The sequence below is a fragment of the Cupressus sempervirens genome, chromosome 5 (assembly GCF_028749045.1).
Source record: "Cupressus sempervirens isolate cs-2001-9-10 chromosome 5, ASM2874904v1, whole genome shotgun sequence".
Classification (NCBI taxonomy): domain Eukaryota; kingdom Viridiplantae; phylum Streptophyta; class Pinopsida; order Cupressales; family Cupressaceae; genus Cupressus; species Cupressus sempervirens.
This window is the reverse complement of record NC_143122.1, coordinates 259195256-259213779: the sequence shown is the minus strand read 5'-3', so window position 1 is coordinate 259213779 and position 18524 is coordinate 259195256. Positions and strand designations below refer to the sequence as shown.

The 18524-nt window shown below is 36.1% G+C and overlaps 1 protein-coding gene across 1 annotated transcript; it reads left to right on the top strand.

Moving 5' to 3' along the window:
• Positions 1-251: 251 nt before the first annotated feature.
• Positions 252-12802, top strand: LOC149555529 (protein trichome berefringence-like 7). The gene is made up of 5 exons (XM_089829609.1): positions 252-1031; positions 1897-2472; positions 2880-3269; positions 11878-12036; positions 12171-12802. Exons 2-5 carry the CDS (start codon positions 2000-2002, stop codon positions 12457-12459), a joined length of 1311 nt encoding a protein of 436 aa, XP_089685735.1. The 5' UTR covers positions 252-1031; positions 1897-1999; the 3' UTR covers positions 12460-12802.
• The last annotated feature ends 5722 nt before the right edge of the window (positions 12803-18524 follow it).

Here is an 18524-nt window from a genome sequence, read left to right as displayed (position 1 = left end):
ATATATCCTTGACTCTATTTTTACATTCTGATGATAGTTTATATAGAATGTTTCTATATATATATATATATATATATATAATTTAAAATTTTTTTTTTTTTTTCCCATATTCACAAGAACATAGTGAATTTTTTCTAAATTTTTATGAAGATAGCCATGTCCAAAAGCATAATGTATACAACTAACAGTCAGATCTAATTTCAATAGTCTTTAAATTGTTCTCAAATTCAGATCTTATAGAGAGATTATTGAAAACATTCCTTTCTGATCATATAACCAGAATGCTCTGCAGAGAAATACCGGAGAACACCGGTGACCTTATGAAGGTCCCATGATATAGGAGGCTCAACTTTATACAACCGTAAGGGAAGCTTTACCGACAACAGTCTTTCCGACCAAGCGCATGGGTCGACAGTTTCTAAACTAGATTAAAAAACGGTCTTCGAGACGCATTAACTGTAAGAGGCTTCATTAAGACATAATTTTAACCAGATAATTCCGACAAAGATAAAGCACGCGATTATAATCTATTCTATTCTCTATCATCAACCTTACAAACAACTAACCCCTCAAACAAGCAACTTTTTTCTTCGCTGTCAAGACAATCTTGTGATAGATTTGTATCCGATCAATGCTATGCAGCCATTAATTTAGTAAAGCATACCAGGGGTCACTTCAGTTTTTTTTCTTCGAAAGTTGTGTAGGCCTATTCCTTTGCTATGATTTACCAAATATGTGGCTTGTAAGTACCACATCACATCATTGAAACGTCGATTAAATGTCAAGAGGCTCACACGTAATTTGTTTTGATTAAGCCTCACACTATTGTTTCTGTTGGTGTTTGGTGAGGAGTATGTTCGGTCGGTGGAGTTTGTTTGTCGAAATCTGGTCCACTCTTCAAGAAAGACATGATAGATCTACTGACCAGATCAAACTGCCATTTTTTTCTACGAGTGTTCGCGGAAGTTGAGAATGTCCTCAGGGAAAAAATATCCGAGAATCTGGTGTTGTTTTGTGTGGGCTTTTTGCAGGTACTGACTTGTCCACAGTCTGAAGATTTCTTCTTGTTCTGTTAAATTTAGATGAAAGGAATTTTACTGATATAGTCTCTTTTGGGTTTTTCTTCTGTAGATTTAGGCCTAGCTTTGAGGTTGATTTGATCACTTGTATTGTTTAGTTTTACTATTTAGTTTCAGATGGGTTCTTCACTGCCATTAGTTGATACATAGACTCTGCATCAGTAGATGATTTTGCAGAGCTATTTATTGATTTTATAGTGGTTATTGTTTACTTTTAAAATCTCGGTGGTAAAAAATTCTTAGTCTTTTGGTGGAATCTCAGATGGGTTCACTACTGTTATTAGGTCTGTTGTTCTTGTGGATAAATAAATTAATGCTTTGGTGATTTAGTCTCAGTTGGATTTTTGGGTTCTTCATTAATATTGTTCTTGTGATGCTTTTGGATGGAAAAATCTACGTTCTAGTGATAACTGGGTTTTGGGTGCTCAATTTTAATTGTTTTTGTTTATTGGATGAAAAAATTCTTATTTTTGGATTAGTCTCAGGTGATGCTTTTGGATGGAAAAATTTACTTTCTAGTGATTACTTGGTTTTGGGTGCTCAATTTTAATTGTTTTTGTTTTTTGGATGAAAAATTTCTTATTTTTGGATTAGTCTCGGATGGGTTTTTCAGAATGATTGATTTTGGTCAATCCCTTTTTGAATTTATTCTACGTATCATTTCAAGTGGTCTCAAATAGAGGAAAAACTCATTGTAGACTTGGGTTATGCACAATTTTCTTTTTGTTGATTCCACTCAAGTTGTTTCAAAGAAGTCGAAGAATAATCTCCAGGTGAATCTGCTGCCTCAACTCACTCTGTTCACGTGTGTTTTCAGGATTTATTTTGGCTTTCCAGGCATAGGCTTTGATGTGGTGTACTGGGTGCTTTAAAATTCAATCAAAGAGTGAATTTTCACGTTGCACAAATTTTAGTTCAAGATGAGGGGCCGTGGATTGGTTCGTTATTTAATTTCTGTATATGATCTATTGCTGAAAAGGTTGTCAAATACTATTGGGATCCTCACTAGCCAATTTGGTCAAAGAAGTTATAGTGTTGGACAAGTGGGATACCGCAAAATCGGGCATCGTAGTTTGTGCTTCTTGGCAGCAATCCTTCCATTCATCTTTTTAACTTTCATTGCAAGTGAGGGCTATTTTCAAACTCAGTTATCAGAGGATCTTGTTTCTTCTACACATTTCAGTGCTGCAGTTAATACAATCTTTAGTGGCATCAATTCAAATTCTAGTTGTGATGTTTTCAGTGGGAAATGGGTTTATGACAAAACATACCCTTTATACAATGTCTCTGACTGCCCTTTTGCTGAACGTGGCTTCCGTTGTCAGAACAATGGCAGGAAAGATCAGGATTATATGAAATGGAGATGGAAACCTCTGGGTTGCGACATACCAAGGTATATCTAAATATTTGCGTGTTAAATTGACTTTTTTGAATGCATCAAATTTTAGAAGAGCACCATTCCTATTTGGAACTCTCTGCTTTTCATTTTGGGATTATTTGTGTTTATATTGTTTTAAGTTTTGCTGATTTCCCATCTTCTTGTGATTATGAATAGTATTTTTAAAAAAATTGGTAATAGGCTGAAGACAAGGTTAATTATTATTATTTGTTGTGATTAATTATTTAGTTAAGTTTGAGTAGACTTGAAATTATGACCTCCCAGGATGAGAGGCTCACAATTTACCATTGTGTTGTAGGCATTTGCCCAAATATGAATAGTATTCTTGAATGTTGTATTTTAGCTGATTTCATATGTATAGGGAATGGATGTGGTTTTGATTAATCTTGGTGTGGTAGCAGGTTTAAGCCATCTGATATTCTGCAAAGATTACAAGGACTGCGTGTTGTATTTGTTGGAGATTCCATGGCCAGAACACAATGGGAGTCTCTTATCTGCCTTCTTATGCAGGGTGTAGCTGATAAGGAGTCAGTTTATGAAATTAATGGGCAAAAAATTGCAAAGCGAACTCGCATTCTGCGTATCCATTTTAGCTCTTTTAACTTCACTATTGAGTACTATCGGTCACCTTTTCTTGTACAAATGAGTAATCCGCCTAAAAATGTACCAAAAAGGGTTCACCATACTCTTAAGCTGGACAAAATAGATGGTCTAAACAAAAGGTGGCTTGATGCTGATATATTGGTTTTCAATTCTGGACATTGGTGGACACCTACAAAGACTTTCCAAATGTGAGTACCTCTCTGGCCTTACTTAAGATCATTTATGCTAAGTCACATTTGTATAAGTTTTGATTTAATTTCTAGAAGGTACTTTTTAATGGGGTATGGCAGAGCTATGGGAGTGTAAGTAGGCCTATCAATTGTGAAGACTTGCAACAATATTTGGGTAGTTCAGACAAGAAGAAACACTCAGGATTTTTGTATCAAGAAGAAATAAAATGCATGGAGGTCGAATAATTCCTTCATTGAAAAGGAAAGATATAGAAGATCAGTAAATTTCATCATATCATAAAATCACTCTTCTTGTAACATAATAGTTGTCTATGATAATGTATAGCTCCAAGTAAGCACTTACAGGAATAAATTTGGATGATAGTTATACAGATAACAAAAGTTGAATTGTTCAGAGTATTTTACAGCTAAGTTGCAACTTAAAAATTTAAATGTGAAGGAATCTTGTGGGCATATTTAGCATCTAATGAAAGTCTATGCATCATTCATATTAGAATGGCTGTCTATGGATCTGCATAGCCCCAAGCAAGTACAGAAAGGATAATATCCCATTCATCTACTGCTAAAGTTACTTATGGAGGTGAAATCAATTTTGTTTTATTGAGTGTGGGTTATAACTTATAAGATAAAAATTCAACCCTGGATAGAGTTTGGTGTGGACCATGCAAGAAACGGGATCAACATTTGCAGCAACTTTGTTCATTATAAAATGTCTTGCCACATGCCAAACAATTAATTTGCCACATAGCTCCCAGAAAGCACTTACAGGAATAAATTTGGATGATAGTTAACAGATAACAAGAATTGAATTGTTCAGAGTATTTTGCAGCTAAGTTGCAACATAAAAATTTAAGTGTGAAGGAATCTTGTGGGCATACTTAGCATCTGATGAAAGTATATGCATCATCTCATATGAGAATGGCTGTCTGTGGATCTGCATAGACCCAAGCAACTACAGAAAGGATTATATCTCATTCAAGTGCCACCATCACTTATGGAGGTAAAAGCAATCTTGTTTTATTGATTGTGGGTTATAAGATAATGTTAGATTAGGTGAAAAACTAATCTCCCAAGAACACCTGCATGCATAACCCTGTCACATGGATGAAGCAAAGAACAGAAGCAAGAAAAAATTATGGAGGCCAAAAAGCCAGATCCATCTTATGGACATGCAAAGAGCAATATCTCATATAATCCAATAAGTGAATTAATAAAATACAAAGAGGTGAATCCTTATAAAGGAATCACGAAACTCAAAAAGGGAAACTAAATCCTAAAAAAGCTAGGTTGCACAATATAATTAATAAAATATTAATTATATGCACCTACAAGATAGCTTAAGAAAACAAGAGTAATAGGCAACTTAATTAATTAAACCAAAGTGATTTAATTAATAAGTGCGAACAACTAATTACTCTTAACACCCCCCCTTAAGCGAAGCTCAGGAGGTAAGCTAACCTAGCACAACTAAGAAAGCAGGAAAAGATGGGTCCCGACAACAAGGCCTGATTAGGTACCCAAATACAAGAAAGAGAACTAGATGAAGGAAACTAAGCCTCCAATCTAGGAAAAGTCCCAAAGAAAGGAACAAGAAAGAGCATGAAGCATCTCTAAAGCATGAAGTTGCAAACATTGTCAGAAGAAACTGCTAGAATCCCCACTGAAATAGTGCATGACTAGGTAGAGAAGACAGTCTAAAGAGTTGATCAATTGAAGAGGTGACCTCCAAAAGTAGGAATGAATGAGTGTCTATATAGTAGATGAACCATCTCATCGAAATGCATAGGTGCCTAGCCACTGCATCCGCTTAGTACATAGGAACAAAAACTGAATACGTAGATCACTCAACCGAACCAAGGAAGCAAAAGAGCCACCAGGTGAACCCCCCCCATAATGCTGAACAGGGAGAGGGGTGACAGGAACATTGAAATGCAATGCCAAAAACATCTGCAAGAAGAAGAATCAGGAACACCAACAGTGCAATAGAAGTACAAGCACAAGATAAAGGGCGGTGTCACCGACACACTGCATGGGCTAATGTCGTGGAAGAAAAATTCACTTGACAAAGGTGGATGAGCACAAAATGGCAAAACATCATGACCCCCCATCTCACTTTATAACTGAGTGCGAGTACAAACAAACACAAGGTGTACAAGATCCCAGATATGCAAAAGCAGACACTTTATCTCAGTGCGTTTACAGAAAAAAGAATGCAACAGAATAGAAGCATACAATGCTCAGAAGTCAGAAAGAAGAGTGAGCCAAAAGAACAGAAGAAGAGATCCAGGACCTGTAGAATCCAAGTAGTCCGCCAGAGTGCGAAAGTGCAAAACTCGGAGGAGAAAGAACCTGGAGCAGAATTTGGATAAAAGACCCCTGCAACTGAATAACTCACAGAACCAGCTTTCCAACGATATCTGGCGAGCCTAGATAAGAGTCTGAATGAGCGAGATATGGCTCCCGGAAGGCAAAATAGAACATCTGGCTTTGACTGCCAAAACAGGCAACCAGACTGCAGCAAAAATAAAAAACACCTATACCATCATCTCCGTCTCAGAACCAGCTTTTCGACGCATTTTTCGGATCGAAAAAAATGTCCGTATGCCCAAGTTACGGAAGAAAAACCCACAGGGCCTTTGAATGCAAGAAAAAATTATTTTTTTTAATAAAAAAAAATTAAAAAAACCAAAAACCTCCACCACTCTCGCACCGCCGGCGGAGCCGCGGCCGGGGTGGCGGGAGGTCTGACGCCGCCGCAGGGCGGAGCCGCTGCGGTGGAGCCTCGGCGGACACTGCCGACTGGTCACCAAGGGTCGTTGCGATCGGCTGGACCGCTAGCGGTTTCCCGCAGGCAGTTACCGCCAACCGCAAGCGGTTTCGGTGACCGCCGACGGTTTTCTTAAACCGCGGCGGGTTTTTTTAATTTTTAAAAAATTTTTGTCGCCTCAAAACTCGTGCAGGGGGCCGTACGGCCCTGTTGAACAAATTTTTTTTGGCCTCCCAAACCAACGGTGTCCAAAATGGACATTTTATATGGATTCTGGGGTTTTTGGGCGCTCTGAGCACAACGGTGATGTCCGTTTGAGCTCAAAGTGACTAGAAAAAAGGGTCCCCCCTAAATCCACATAAAAAGCTTCTGAAACCCTTGAAAAATGCAGTTTCTGAAATGCTTAAACAAGCCACGAACAGTGAGCAGCAAGCTTGCTCTAATACCATGTTAGATTAGGTGAAAAACTAATCTCCCAAGAACACCTGCATGCATAACCTTGTCACATGGATAAAGCAAAGAACAGAAGCAAGAAAAAATTATGGAGGCCAAAAAGCCAGATCCATCTTATGGACATGCAAAGAGCAATATCTCATATAATCCAATAAGTGAATTAATAAAATACAAAGAGGTGAATCCTTATAAAGGAATCACGAAACCCGAAAGGGAAACTAAATCCTAAAAAAGCTAGGTTGCACAATATAATTAATAAAATAGTAATTATATGCACCTACAAGATAGCTTAAGAAAACAAGAGTAATCGGCAACTTAATTAATTAAACCAAAGTGATTTAATTAATAAGTGCGAACAACTAATTACTCTAACAGATAAAAAGTCAACCCTGGAGAGAGTGTGGTGTGGACTGTGGATTATGCAAGCAATGGGATTGACATTTGCAGCAACCTTGTTCATTACAAAATGTTTTGCTACATACCACACAATTAATTTTCCATACTGCACGTAATTCTTATTTAATAATTGTAAGGGGACAAATGGTATGCATGGATGGAAGGAATAGAGCATGACAGGAAGACTCGTAGCACATAAGATGCAAAAACCACCTAGTTAGGCATACATGGCCCACCATTGAGTCTATCACAAACTTGTGTTGCAGTAGTATAGCTTACCTCAAACATCACACCATCACAATAGTAGAGCTGCCAAGGATGTTATTAATTTCAATTAGCATGTCTAGGGGCAATGACAACCTCCACATTTCTTGGAAGCATGATTGGTGGCGCCCGCACAACAAACAAAAATGCCGACATAGAATATACAAAGGAGGATGGAAAATTGTATATTAAGGAGGTTATGGAAGTGGAAGGTATAATGGAGGAAGACAGGGTGACAAAGTGTACATGTTATAGGTTCGTTGATCATTGTACCTTTTATAACGAGTGGACGCACAAGTATTCAATTGCCATAGAAAAGTAGGAGTACAAAGTCAGATGTGGTACCTTTGCTACCCCAAGAAGAGCAAATCACCCTAGGAGATTAATGTGCATTGTGAACCCTTTAAAATATAGAAGTAGACCATAGTGAACTTTATAGATGAATTGAAAAGGTTAAAGAAGATAGAAAGCATTTGGGATCTCCTAGCATTACTAGTGGAGAATTCTAAAGACATTAAATTTTAAAACATGTCCTTATTTGTAGATTTATTCAGTGAATTAGTAGCAGTCATAATTTAGAGCTTTGGTTTAGTGCATGTGGCTATGTTTCAATTCTTAACCAAAGAAGTTTTCCTTTATGGTCACGTGTGGCGAGTGGCTTTGTCATGTTGTTTTTTAAGTTGGGTTAAAGATGGATTGGACAAGCTTAGATAATTAGTGTGAGTAGAAGCTCCATGCTTTGAGGAGGTCATTGCAATCAAGTATTGCCAGCAATTTATCTAGAGGTTTGCAAAGTATCATACAGTTGGAAAGGATGGTGTTTAGGTGGATGTAGAAGTTACACAAGGCTTTTGGTTACAAGTGTGATTTGTGAATGCTCTTCTCGGGGATTAATTGAACTTGTATGAGGAATTCCATTTCAACATGGATGCCTCAATTTCCTATCTGGTTTTGTTTTGTGGCAAGAAGTCATGAGTTGGACCACCTACCATATACTACGAGCTGGTTGTTATCTAGATTAGTGACCAAGTAAAACATGATGAAGCAAGAAGCCCTTGATATAGTGTTCTTGTCCTAGAACCTAGTTGAAAATTGCCTTCTTATGGACCATTGATGCTTCTATTCAAGATCAATAAACTTGTGATCCATGGATGATTCAGTAGATGGAAGATACCCTTTAGCAAGTTATATTGTTACTACGGAAGAGCCATCTTATAAAAAAACAGTTCGTAAGGATCAAGTTTGCAGAACTCGAGTTGAAGGTTAAGTGTAATAGTGTTTTCATTTTAGTGTAAGAAAATTAATTGGCACTTCATCTCTGTTGTCCTTCTTGAAAGGCCGAAACAAAAGATGTTCTTAGTCTATCAAGCCCATAACAAAAGGGAAGGAGTATAGTTTGGATTGGATGCCATTGAGTGGAAAATTATCATTGGTTGGAATGTAACATATTGCTGGACAACAATGTGTTGTTGCAAGCATGTAACAACTGTTAACAGATAGACAGATTGCCCGAGAGGCACTTAATGCATCTAATAACTGTTAACAAATAGACTGTTTTTTGTATTTCCAAGTATATATTTTATCGTAGTATCTAGACAGAATTTGCAACTTAACTGCATATCAATATTTTCCACCAATCTGAAGAACCTAATTATAATTTGATACAATTCAGCTTGAAAATTGGTGGACACAGGTCTCAGGGTATCCAACTTTATCATAAATACTATTCAGTATTTGTGATTGAAAGGAGATGAAAAAACATTAAGAAGATGATATGTTGCCTGCACCACATGGGAGTCCTATATGATGATCTATGGTGCCTGCAATTATAAAAGGTGAATTTTGGAGGCCGCCTTGAAGATATTGACTAGTACTATGTTGAGGAGGTTGAAGATCCCAGGATTCAGCTATGTATATGACAGGAGCTATGAGAAATGTTGTTCCCTATGGACAATGGTGGATTGAGATTTCTAGATATTATTTGTTTAATATGAATATTCAAATTCTGGTTGCCTTTCAGGCAGGAGTCTAAAAACATTAGCAATAACTCCAGGTGGCATGGAAGATGATGGTCATCCTTGCACACGTACACTGAGTCACATATGAGGCTTGCTTTGCTGATTTCTTCCCCGAAAGCAGGATTGATATCATCTGCATTACTATGCTGGTCCAAAAACATGTTTGGTATAGGCAGACCATTAAGAGTTGGGATCTTAGTTGTCTTATTTGATTATACAATGTAAGTGTGAATAATGATGCAGTATTTGAGGTATGTTAGTTAACAGCATGATATGTTTGCTAACAAACAAACCAGGCTACTTGTAGAAAGCATTGATTATTTGAAGTGTGTAAGCAGTAGCACCATTAAAGAACCAAATCTGTCGAAAGGAAGCCAAGCAATATTTGTTGTAGTAGTGATGCTTTGCTTCTTTTGATTGCTACAATAAGTTGTGATTGTTCGTTGGATCCTAGTACACCTCTCCTGAAACTTATGTTTGAAGGCAATGTTATTCATGTAGAGATTGTGATGTGCCCAGTTGTGACAATCTATGAGCTGATTGACCATCTTAAGTATTTGCATGTTGTGGCTAGATCACATAAATTGCATGCCAATGGTGAGTGGAGGTTTGTGGTCGTTGGATCCTAGTACAGCTCTCCCAAAACTTATGTTTGAAGGTGATGTTATTCATGTAGAGATTGTGATGTGCCCAGTTGTGACAATCTATGAGCTGATTGACCATCTTAAGTATTTGCATGTTGTGGCTAGATCGCATATATTGCATGCCAATGATGAGTGGAGGTTTTTGGAGGGAGAGATCTATGTTGTTTTTAATAGGAAAATTGCTACTAGAACTTTGTTTACAGAGAGTGGTCAAAATCACTATCATTTTCATTAGAAAGGCTGTAGTTCTCATTGGGATCTGGCTATTGTATGTTGCTGCATTTATGTTCGTTAAGAAAAATCTTTCTTTCATTAACAAAGGTTTTCTTCTAGACCTATCTGTCACAGTGTTCCAACCCTTAACAACATTACATTTTTGATTGTACACATACTTTCAGTTATGGTTGCAACTTGCATGATACCATTGTTTAGTGAAATGGTCACAGGACTATTCCTGTCTTGGATTCCATTGAGGGCCTAAAAGTGGCTTCTCATACATCTCCTCAGCTATGACCCTGTGTGATACCTTGCCTAGAATTAAGTGTTGCCTAATCCCAAATTTTGCACTGTTTTCTATACTACTTTCCATCGTTTCCTGGGTTTGTTATGCCTTTTGATTACTTTCAAGTTGAATCCTAGTGATTTCCACCTCACTTGTTTAAATTTCCGTAATCGGTGAGGACCCATACTTCGGCTCTGGTTTCAAAAAGATGGTATAATCTGGATGATACCAAGACTTGTTGCCAATGACCTGTGGAGTCTAACTAGTGTCATAAGCATATTTTTCACATGTTCATATGAATGATTTTTTTTTTTTGAATATCTTTAGTCCCCCTTCAGTTCTTATATTGAAGTGCCTATACTTCATCCTACTAGAATCTCGGATGTCAAATTTTATACAAGTTCCATCCTTGGAGTACACATGGATCCCTGTGGGTATGCATAACTTTTTCTTTGCTGTATTCGTCTGAGGTTCATTTGATTAGCTCACCCTGGATACAACGACCTACTCCACAACTAGGGAGTAAAACCAATGTAGAAGTTTATATGCATTTATTATTGGCTTCCTGTAAAGAATCTTATGTGAATGAGACCCTGGTAAAATGTTTTAGGCATTTAACTTGCTCTAACTTTTTTGCTTAAAATCGTGGTATCATGAATCCTCCAAATATTTATCATATTCTTAGAAGACAAAGGAAAAAACAGTGATTTATCTATACTTCAATTCCATGTGAGATTGTCCCAATATGTGGACTGTCCATTCCTCGAGTAACTCTTACCAAAATTTCCTCCCAGAAGACCTGGAACTCATTATCAAAGACACTGTATGTAGCATAATGTTGCATGAGATTCTTTTATTTCCGATGAGATGATGTCACTCAATTTTGCATGCAACTTGAGCTTTAATGTTGTGTTTTCCTTTGATTTACTCAGTAGCCTCGTAATATGAGTAAATTGTTCAAAGTGTTAATGCACTCCTTGGATTGATGAGCTAGTTGTCTGTTCTTTATCAACTTATGGTTTGATAATGATCATTCAGATGCACTTGGTCGCTTCCTGTTCTAGCATAAAGCCATGTTTATCAAAGAGTTAACATTTACAGATAGATGGATACAATGGGGTAACGACAACCTCAATGAGGGGCATGCCACTTGGCCAGATCAAGCCACATTGATATTTACCATATCTAATCTCAAGTGAAGCCACAATAAAAAGTTATGTATGTATTCTGTATGTTTTGGACTTCGCTTTGAAAGAACCGTCTGTTTTTTCAGTTTTGACTTTGGGGTTCAGCGTGGTTTCTTGAGTCTCAACCAAGTGACGTGTTTCTCATTGAGATCCCCTAGCTATCTATATGTATCTGTAAAGTTTAATTTAAACACGGTTTTTTTGGTAGAATTTGTTTTTAATGTTTTGGAATGTCTGCTTGATAAAAGTACTGTACGTTTTTTTTGAATTTTTTGTTATTCGATTGAACATTTTCTATAGTCTTCTAATCATTTATTTTGTTATTATAAGCATGTCTACTATGATCCTATTCATAAACACCTGGGTTCAGACAGGGGGTGCTACTTCCAGGTTGGCGACTCGCTCAAATTGGGAATGAAGATTGAAGCTGCGTATCAGAAAGCCCTGATTACCTGGGCGTCATGGGTGGAAAGTTTGGTCAACACAAGCAGAACCCATGTCTTTTTTCGTAGCTTTGAGCCTAGCCATTGGAGGTGAGAATAGAAGTTCAGAATTTTTCATTTTTGAGTTGCATTTGGCCAAGCTGTATGGAATTAATACTTGTTCAAAGTGTCATTAGCAATACATGAATCTAAACATGGTCTGCCTAATAACATGATATATTCAGTGGTTCTTGGCAAAACCTATCTTGCAAAGTAAGCCGGCAACCTATCTTCAATTCAAAAAGGATTGGGAGTTACTCATTGTCTCAGATTTCACGGGATGTTATAGCACACATGAATGCCTCGGTAACTTTCCTGAATGTTACAACATTATCCGCTTATCGAACTGATGCACATATTGGTAGGTGGAGTGATAATCCTAATGTACCAGACTGTAGTCATTGGTGTCTCCCTGGAGTGCCTGATATATGGAATGAGATGCTTTTTTCTTCATTTTTGATGAGAGAAAGGTGAGTACTGGGAAAATATTATTGATTGTACACTGAGATAAGCAAAATGAGGAAGGTTGTTCATTACATCATTCAACTCTGTTGCTTAGAGACATTACATGTTGCTATACACTGAAGCTCTGGATAGAGACCAGGAGACCTGACAAATCCATTCATACATCTCGTTGCCAAGGAAGCTAACACAACTCATTTTTTATGGTGAAAATTGCTACGAGTATTCAAAGTTTGTAAAATATGGTTACAGTGATGTGCCTTTCAATTGAAGGGCACTTTAATGAGCAAGCATGTATTGTGGAAGGACCTTTTAATAAATCAAGCTTGTAGTGGAAGGACATTTTTTTATCTAATCTTGGAAGATGCTTGTTTGTAGTGGGTCTCCCAATGTCCACAATAGACATGTTATAGACGAATATTCATGTAAAGAATATATAAGCCAATTCGTTGCATTTAAACAGCACTTTCTGAATCCATAAGGACTTGAAATCAAATTTGACTTGATGCCAGACAGACTAGGTGATATATCTAGTTCTTGTAAAAAATCGTGTATCTCAGATATAATTCTCTACTGGAATTAGAATATGTATATCTCACAAACAACAAATGCTGCACATACAGAGAATTTCTTATTTATCTGAAGGTTCTCAACTCTAAAGTGTGAATTAGCATTTAGGTAGCCTATGCTGGGTCCTACTTTATATTCTTTTGATAATAAAGAAGACCATGTGCTAAGCCAATGGGTATTAGCTCACCCCAAGATACTATACAATATGTTTAGAGTCTGCAAGAATCCAAATTGGATTTGAGAAACTGATACCAGTTATTGAAGATACATTGAAAATCCACCGATTCTGAAAAGATATTAAGTGATATGGATGTCATTTTATTTGAAAAATTGTGCATTAGGAGGTATTATATAAGAATCTTTTAGTGATAGAAGCAATTCCAACATTAGTGAACTTAAGGGGAAAGAGATCTAAAAAATAGTTAATGGGAAGATAATATTATTGTGATTATTCAACCACATAAGAGAGTAGTCTGAGCAAGATAAAAGATTCCTCCTGATATTTCGGTCATATTTCAATTTAAAGTTGAAAAAAATTAAATTTAAGAAAGCCTTACACCAGAAGTGTAAATTAAAATTGAAAAATTCAATTGAAGGAAGCCTTGCACCACGCAACCCTGAGGGTTGTAGAAGGGAACAAATAAAGAAGTAAATGGCTTTCAGTTCCAATTGAGGATTTTTGGACTATTACAGTGATTTATGAGAGATCTAGAACCAATGACTTATGTCAAGCTCGACTTTGTGATCAATGCCTCAACTAGCTTTATGGTTCTGAACTGAACTTGTATCCGACTTATAGGTTTGGTTGTACATGCTACATATAACTGCTTTAATGTCAAGATTGCTGAGATGTACATGATTACAATTTAATGACTTTTGTCGAGCATAATTTTGCGATGGGCAAACAATTTCAATGACGTTGTACATATAACTGCTTTTATGTCAAGATTACTGGGTTGTACATGCTTACAATTTAATGATTTTTCTCAAGCTCAATGTTGTGATCGGTGACTTCTCACTTGGTTCTTGGCAACTTGGATCTCGATGATTATAATTTCAATAACTTCTGTCAAGCTCAACATTGTGATTTGACTACCAAATGATTCCTAGCTCTTCATCTCTTGTTGAATGAAAGATTTTAATAATGCCCACAAGTTTAAAACAGCATGTAGGACCTAGAAACAGGGCAGCAGAAGTCTTGTATGGCTGGTAGCCTTTGCTTTAGATCTAATCTTCCGCATTGAATTTTGATCAGTAAGTTTGGTGGTTTGAAGCAACTATCATCCCATTGCGTACATATAATGCTTAGGGGCAAGATTGGTTGGTTATACATGATTACAACGTAATGACATATACATATAATGCTTGGTGGCAACATTGCTTGGTTATTCATAATTACAACTTGATGACTTGCTTCACATTGTGGTCGACTTTCATTTTTTTATTAAGATGAACTCTGTGTACACAAATTAATTGCGTTAACCCCAAGATTGCACCAACTACGTCGGACACATTCACAACATCATTATTGTCAATTAGGTCTAAACTCTCTCTCTTTTCTGCATGCGCTGTGCGCATATCATAATCGCACCGATTGTTGCCAACCAACTGAATGCAAGTTTTTTACTCAAATATGAGCTGATCCTGGCGTTTTCTTTTGCATGTGACCTTGCCCTCTAGTTCTCTGCCCTTTATCTCGTGTGCCCACGTGCAGACTGCTTTACACTCTTCCCATAGCACATTCTTTTGCAAGTCTTTTTGTCAGTTGTATGTCACCCTCCGATGCCTTCATCTATGCTTAAGCATCAGTTCGCTGATGCTTCTTGTCGAAAGCAAAAGGGTAGTGGCTAAATAGTAAATAGGAAACTAAAACATTATATTGTCAGTTGTATGTCACCCTCCATGCCTCCATCAATGCTTAAGCATCAGTTCGCTGATGCTTCTTGTCGAAAGCAAAAGGGTAGTGGCTAAATAGTAAATAGGAAACTAAAACATTATATATATATTACAGCACTTGCATTCAAAGGAGCAAGGGGTATTTGGAAAGTGACAAAAGGTGCAAATCTACACAAAAGATGGTTGCTCACATATTTTTTTGTTAGACTTTTAATATTATATGAAAGGAAACTAAAAAGCTCAAAAAAACAAATTAAACAATTATTATAAAAGTAAAAAAAATCTAGAAGAGGAATACAAAAATTAAATTAATTAAATAGTAAACTAAAACATTATATATACTAGCAGTTGCATCCAAAGGAGCAAGGGGGTACTCGGATAGTGACAAAAGGTGCTAGTCTACACAAAAGATGGTTGTTCACAATTTTTTTTTGTTAAGACATTTAATATTATATGAAAGGAAACTTAAAAGCTCAAAAAATAAATTAAACAATTATCATAAAAGTAAAAAAAATGTAGAAGATGAATACAAAAATTAAATATATTTAAATTGATGTGCCTTGCTCACTAAGTAAACTATTTTGAAGAAAAGTAGTAGACTATTTTAAACACATTTTCGTTTGCAAATTTAATATCTTTTATGTATTACAAGGTAATGGTCTGATTATTTATGGAACAAGAAGAATTGGATTTCAAAAAACCTTGATTTCCATTACCGCAAGAGGCACTTCTCACTATACTTATAGCATAATAACTTCATTTATTAGGGAAAAAGGATATTGAAATGCTTAAATTTAGCCAATAAAAAGTGATGAAAGAAACACACACAAAATCATATATAATAAGGGAAAGATTGAGATTATGTACCTTTAAACACTATCGTAAGAGTTGTTGCAATTGAGACTCTTCCTTTTGCTTGGTAATTGCATATGGATTGTTTTTCATTCTTAGAATATTAATCCAAGGAGAATGTTGGTTCTATAAGAAGGTTGTCTTGTAATTTAACTCTTGATGTAGTTGTAAAGGGAAAACCTTGTTGCTTCGTGTTACCAATATCAATTATCATCTTATGAAGTGTCAAACCTTAGGATTTATGTACGGTGAGTGTCCATGACATGGATACTGGTACTTGCGTATGATTACTTAGGGATGTAGGTGTTATAGGTAAACTTTTTAGGTCATCTTGGTCCCAAGGTGGGCCATTGTAATTATCAAACCATACCACCACATATAGAGGTAGTTATGGGGGTTTACGACCAAGTGTATACACAATATCTACCAACTCCTCAAGTGATCCATTTCTAAGACCAATTTGAATCCAAAGGTTTGTTGTTAACATTGTTTGTCGCCCTCTACATAGCAAGAGTTCTTTTATAAGTCGGTCAACATCACTAGCAAAATTTGGTTGTAGGTGTGTTTTAATGGCAATACTAAGTGCAACGAGAAAATTGAATAATTTGAGTGTTTTTCTATTGTGTAGTCCCATTAGATTATTTATAGAGTAAAGTTGTGTTGACTAGTTAAATGGGTTTTGTTTAGAAGTGCACAATGATTTATTTGTACATTGCATTAGTAATCTCCAATCTTGTTCAGTCGATTTTATATTGTTCATGTTTTGCAACATGCGACAAAATTTAATTTGAGTTTTGAGTGTCACCTTGTCAAAACCTATAATATCAAAAGAGGAGACTTTTCCTTCTCCATTTTGTGTCTTGAATTGGTCAATTTCCAATTATTCACTATAGCACACCCCTTTATAAGCCACCTTGTTTGATATGGATTCAAGTTTCTAATTGGAGTAATAGTGGTGTTGATATGGTGATATTTCAAACATCACTCTTCATGGAGTTGTGAAACAACTTTTCAAAGTCAATGGAGAACTTGAGTATGTTGCATGTAGTTTTAGGTCTTATTCCTTTCATATGTAGGTGGGTTCACCAATAATGTCATGATTCAAACAAGTGTCAATGTCCATTTCATAAATGACGATCCATCTGCAAGAGCACGTTGAGTTCAAGTATCATATATTGTAGCATATCCTAAATGTTGGTATCAAGAATATTTTTTAGGAGAAATAGACATTATCATATAAGTTTATAGAGTAACCTACCTTGTTTTGCAAATAGTAGGGTAACTATACCCTTTAAGCAACACTACATACCTCTTTATGATGTCCTTTGAGATCACGTAATCATTATATTTCTTTGGAAAAAACTGCATCAGAGAGGTCCATCCTATATCTAGGTGTCACTCGAAGGTTCCTTCCCAACTTGACAATGTCTACGACTTGAAGGTGTAGTTGTAATTGCAAGTTCTCATCATTGATGAGTGTAATTGCAAATTCAGTTAAGAGAGGCATTTTCAGTGAAGGGAGCAAAATATATCTATAAATGCGACATCACATGCATTAAATTTTTCTTCTTGTTAATGTATTAAATTAGATTGTATTATAGGTAATAAATATTTGACAACACACTATTTATTACCGAGTTCATCCCTGCCCACTACATGTATGTCTTTATAATTCATTATGAATGCAAATGATTTTTTTCTTGGTGAGTCAAATATAAGATCCATAGTACATATGTCATTTAACCATGCTTTAGGGTGAAAGTTAGGAAAGTTGTGCATTTTATGAAAGAATATGTACATAGTGAGCATTGTTGCAATTAATATTCTTCCTTTTTCCTAATAATTGTATATGGATTGTTTTCATTCTTGAATATTGATCAAAGGAGAATGGTGGTTCTATAAGAATGTTGTGTAGTAATTTTACTCTTGATATAGTTGTAAAAGAAAAACCTTGTCACTTCATGTTACCAATATCAATTGTTATTTTCTGAAATGTCAAACCTTGATATTTATGTATGGTGAGTGCCCATGACATGGTTAGTGGTACTCTTCTATGATCACCCAGGGATGTAGGTGTTAGAGGTAAACATTTTGAGTCATCATGGTCCTAAGGTAGGCCATTGTAATTATCAAATCATACCACCACATATAAAGGTAGTAATGGGGTTTTACGACCAAGTATGTGCACAATATCTATCAACTCCTCAAGTGATCCATTTACAAGACCGATTTGAATCCATAGGTTTGTTGTTAACATTGTTCATTGACCTCTACATAGGAAGAGTTCTTTTATAAGTCGGTCAACATCACTAACAATGTTCGGCTGTAGGTGTGTTTTAACGATAATACTAAGTACAAAAAGAAATTTGAGTAATTTAAGCATTTTTCTATTGTGTAGCCCCACTAGATTATTTGTAGAGTAAAGGTGTGTTGACTAATCAAATGCACTTTGTTTAGAAGTGCACAATGTTTTGTTTGTATGTCACATTAGTAATTTCCAATCTTGTTCAGTCAATTTTACATAGTGCATGTTTTGTAACATGCTACAAAAGTCAAATTGAGTATGACTGTCATTGTGTCTCACCTTGTCATAATCTATAATATCAAAAGAGAAGACTTTTCCTTCTCCATTTTGTGTCTTGAATTGGTGAATTTCCTTTTTCACTGTAACACACACCTTTATAAGCCACCTTGTTTGATATGGATTCAAGTTTCTAATTGGAGTAATAGTAGTGTTGTGATGGTGATATTTCAAACAT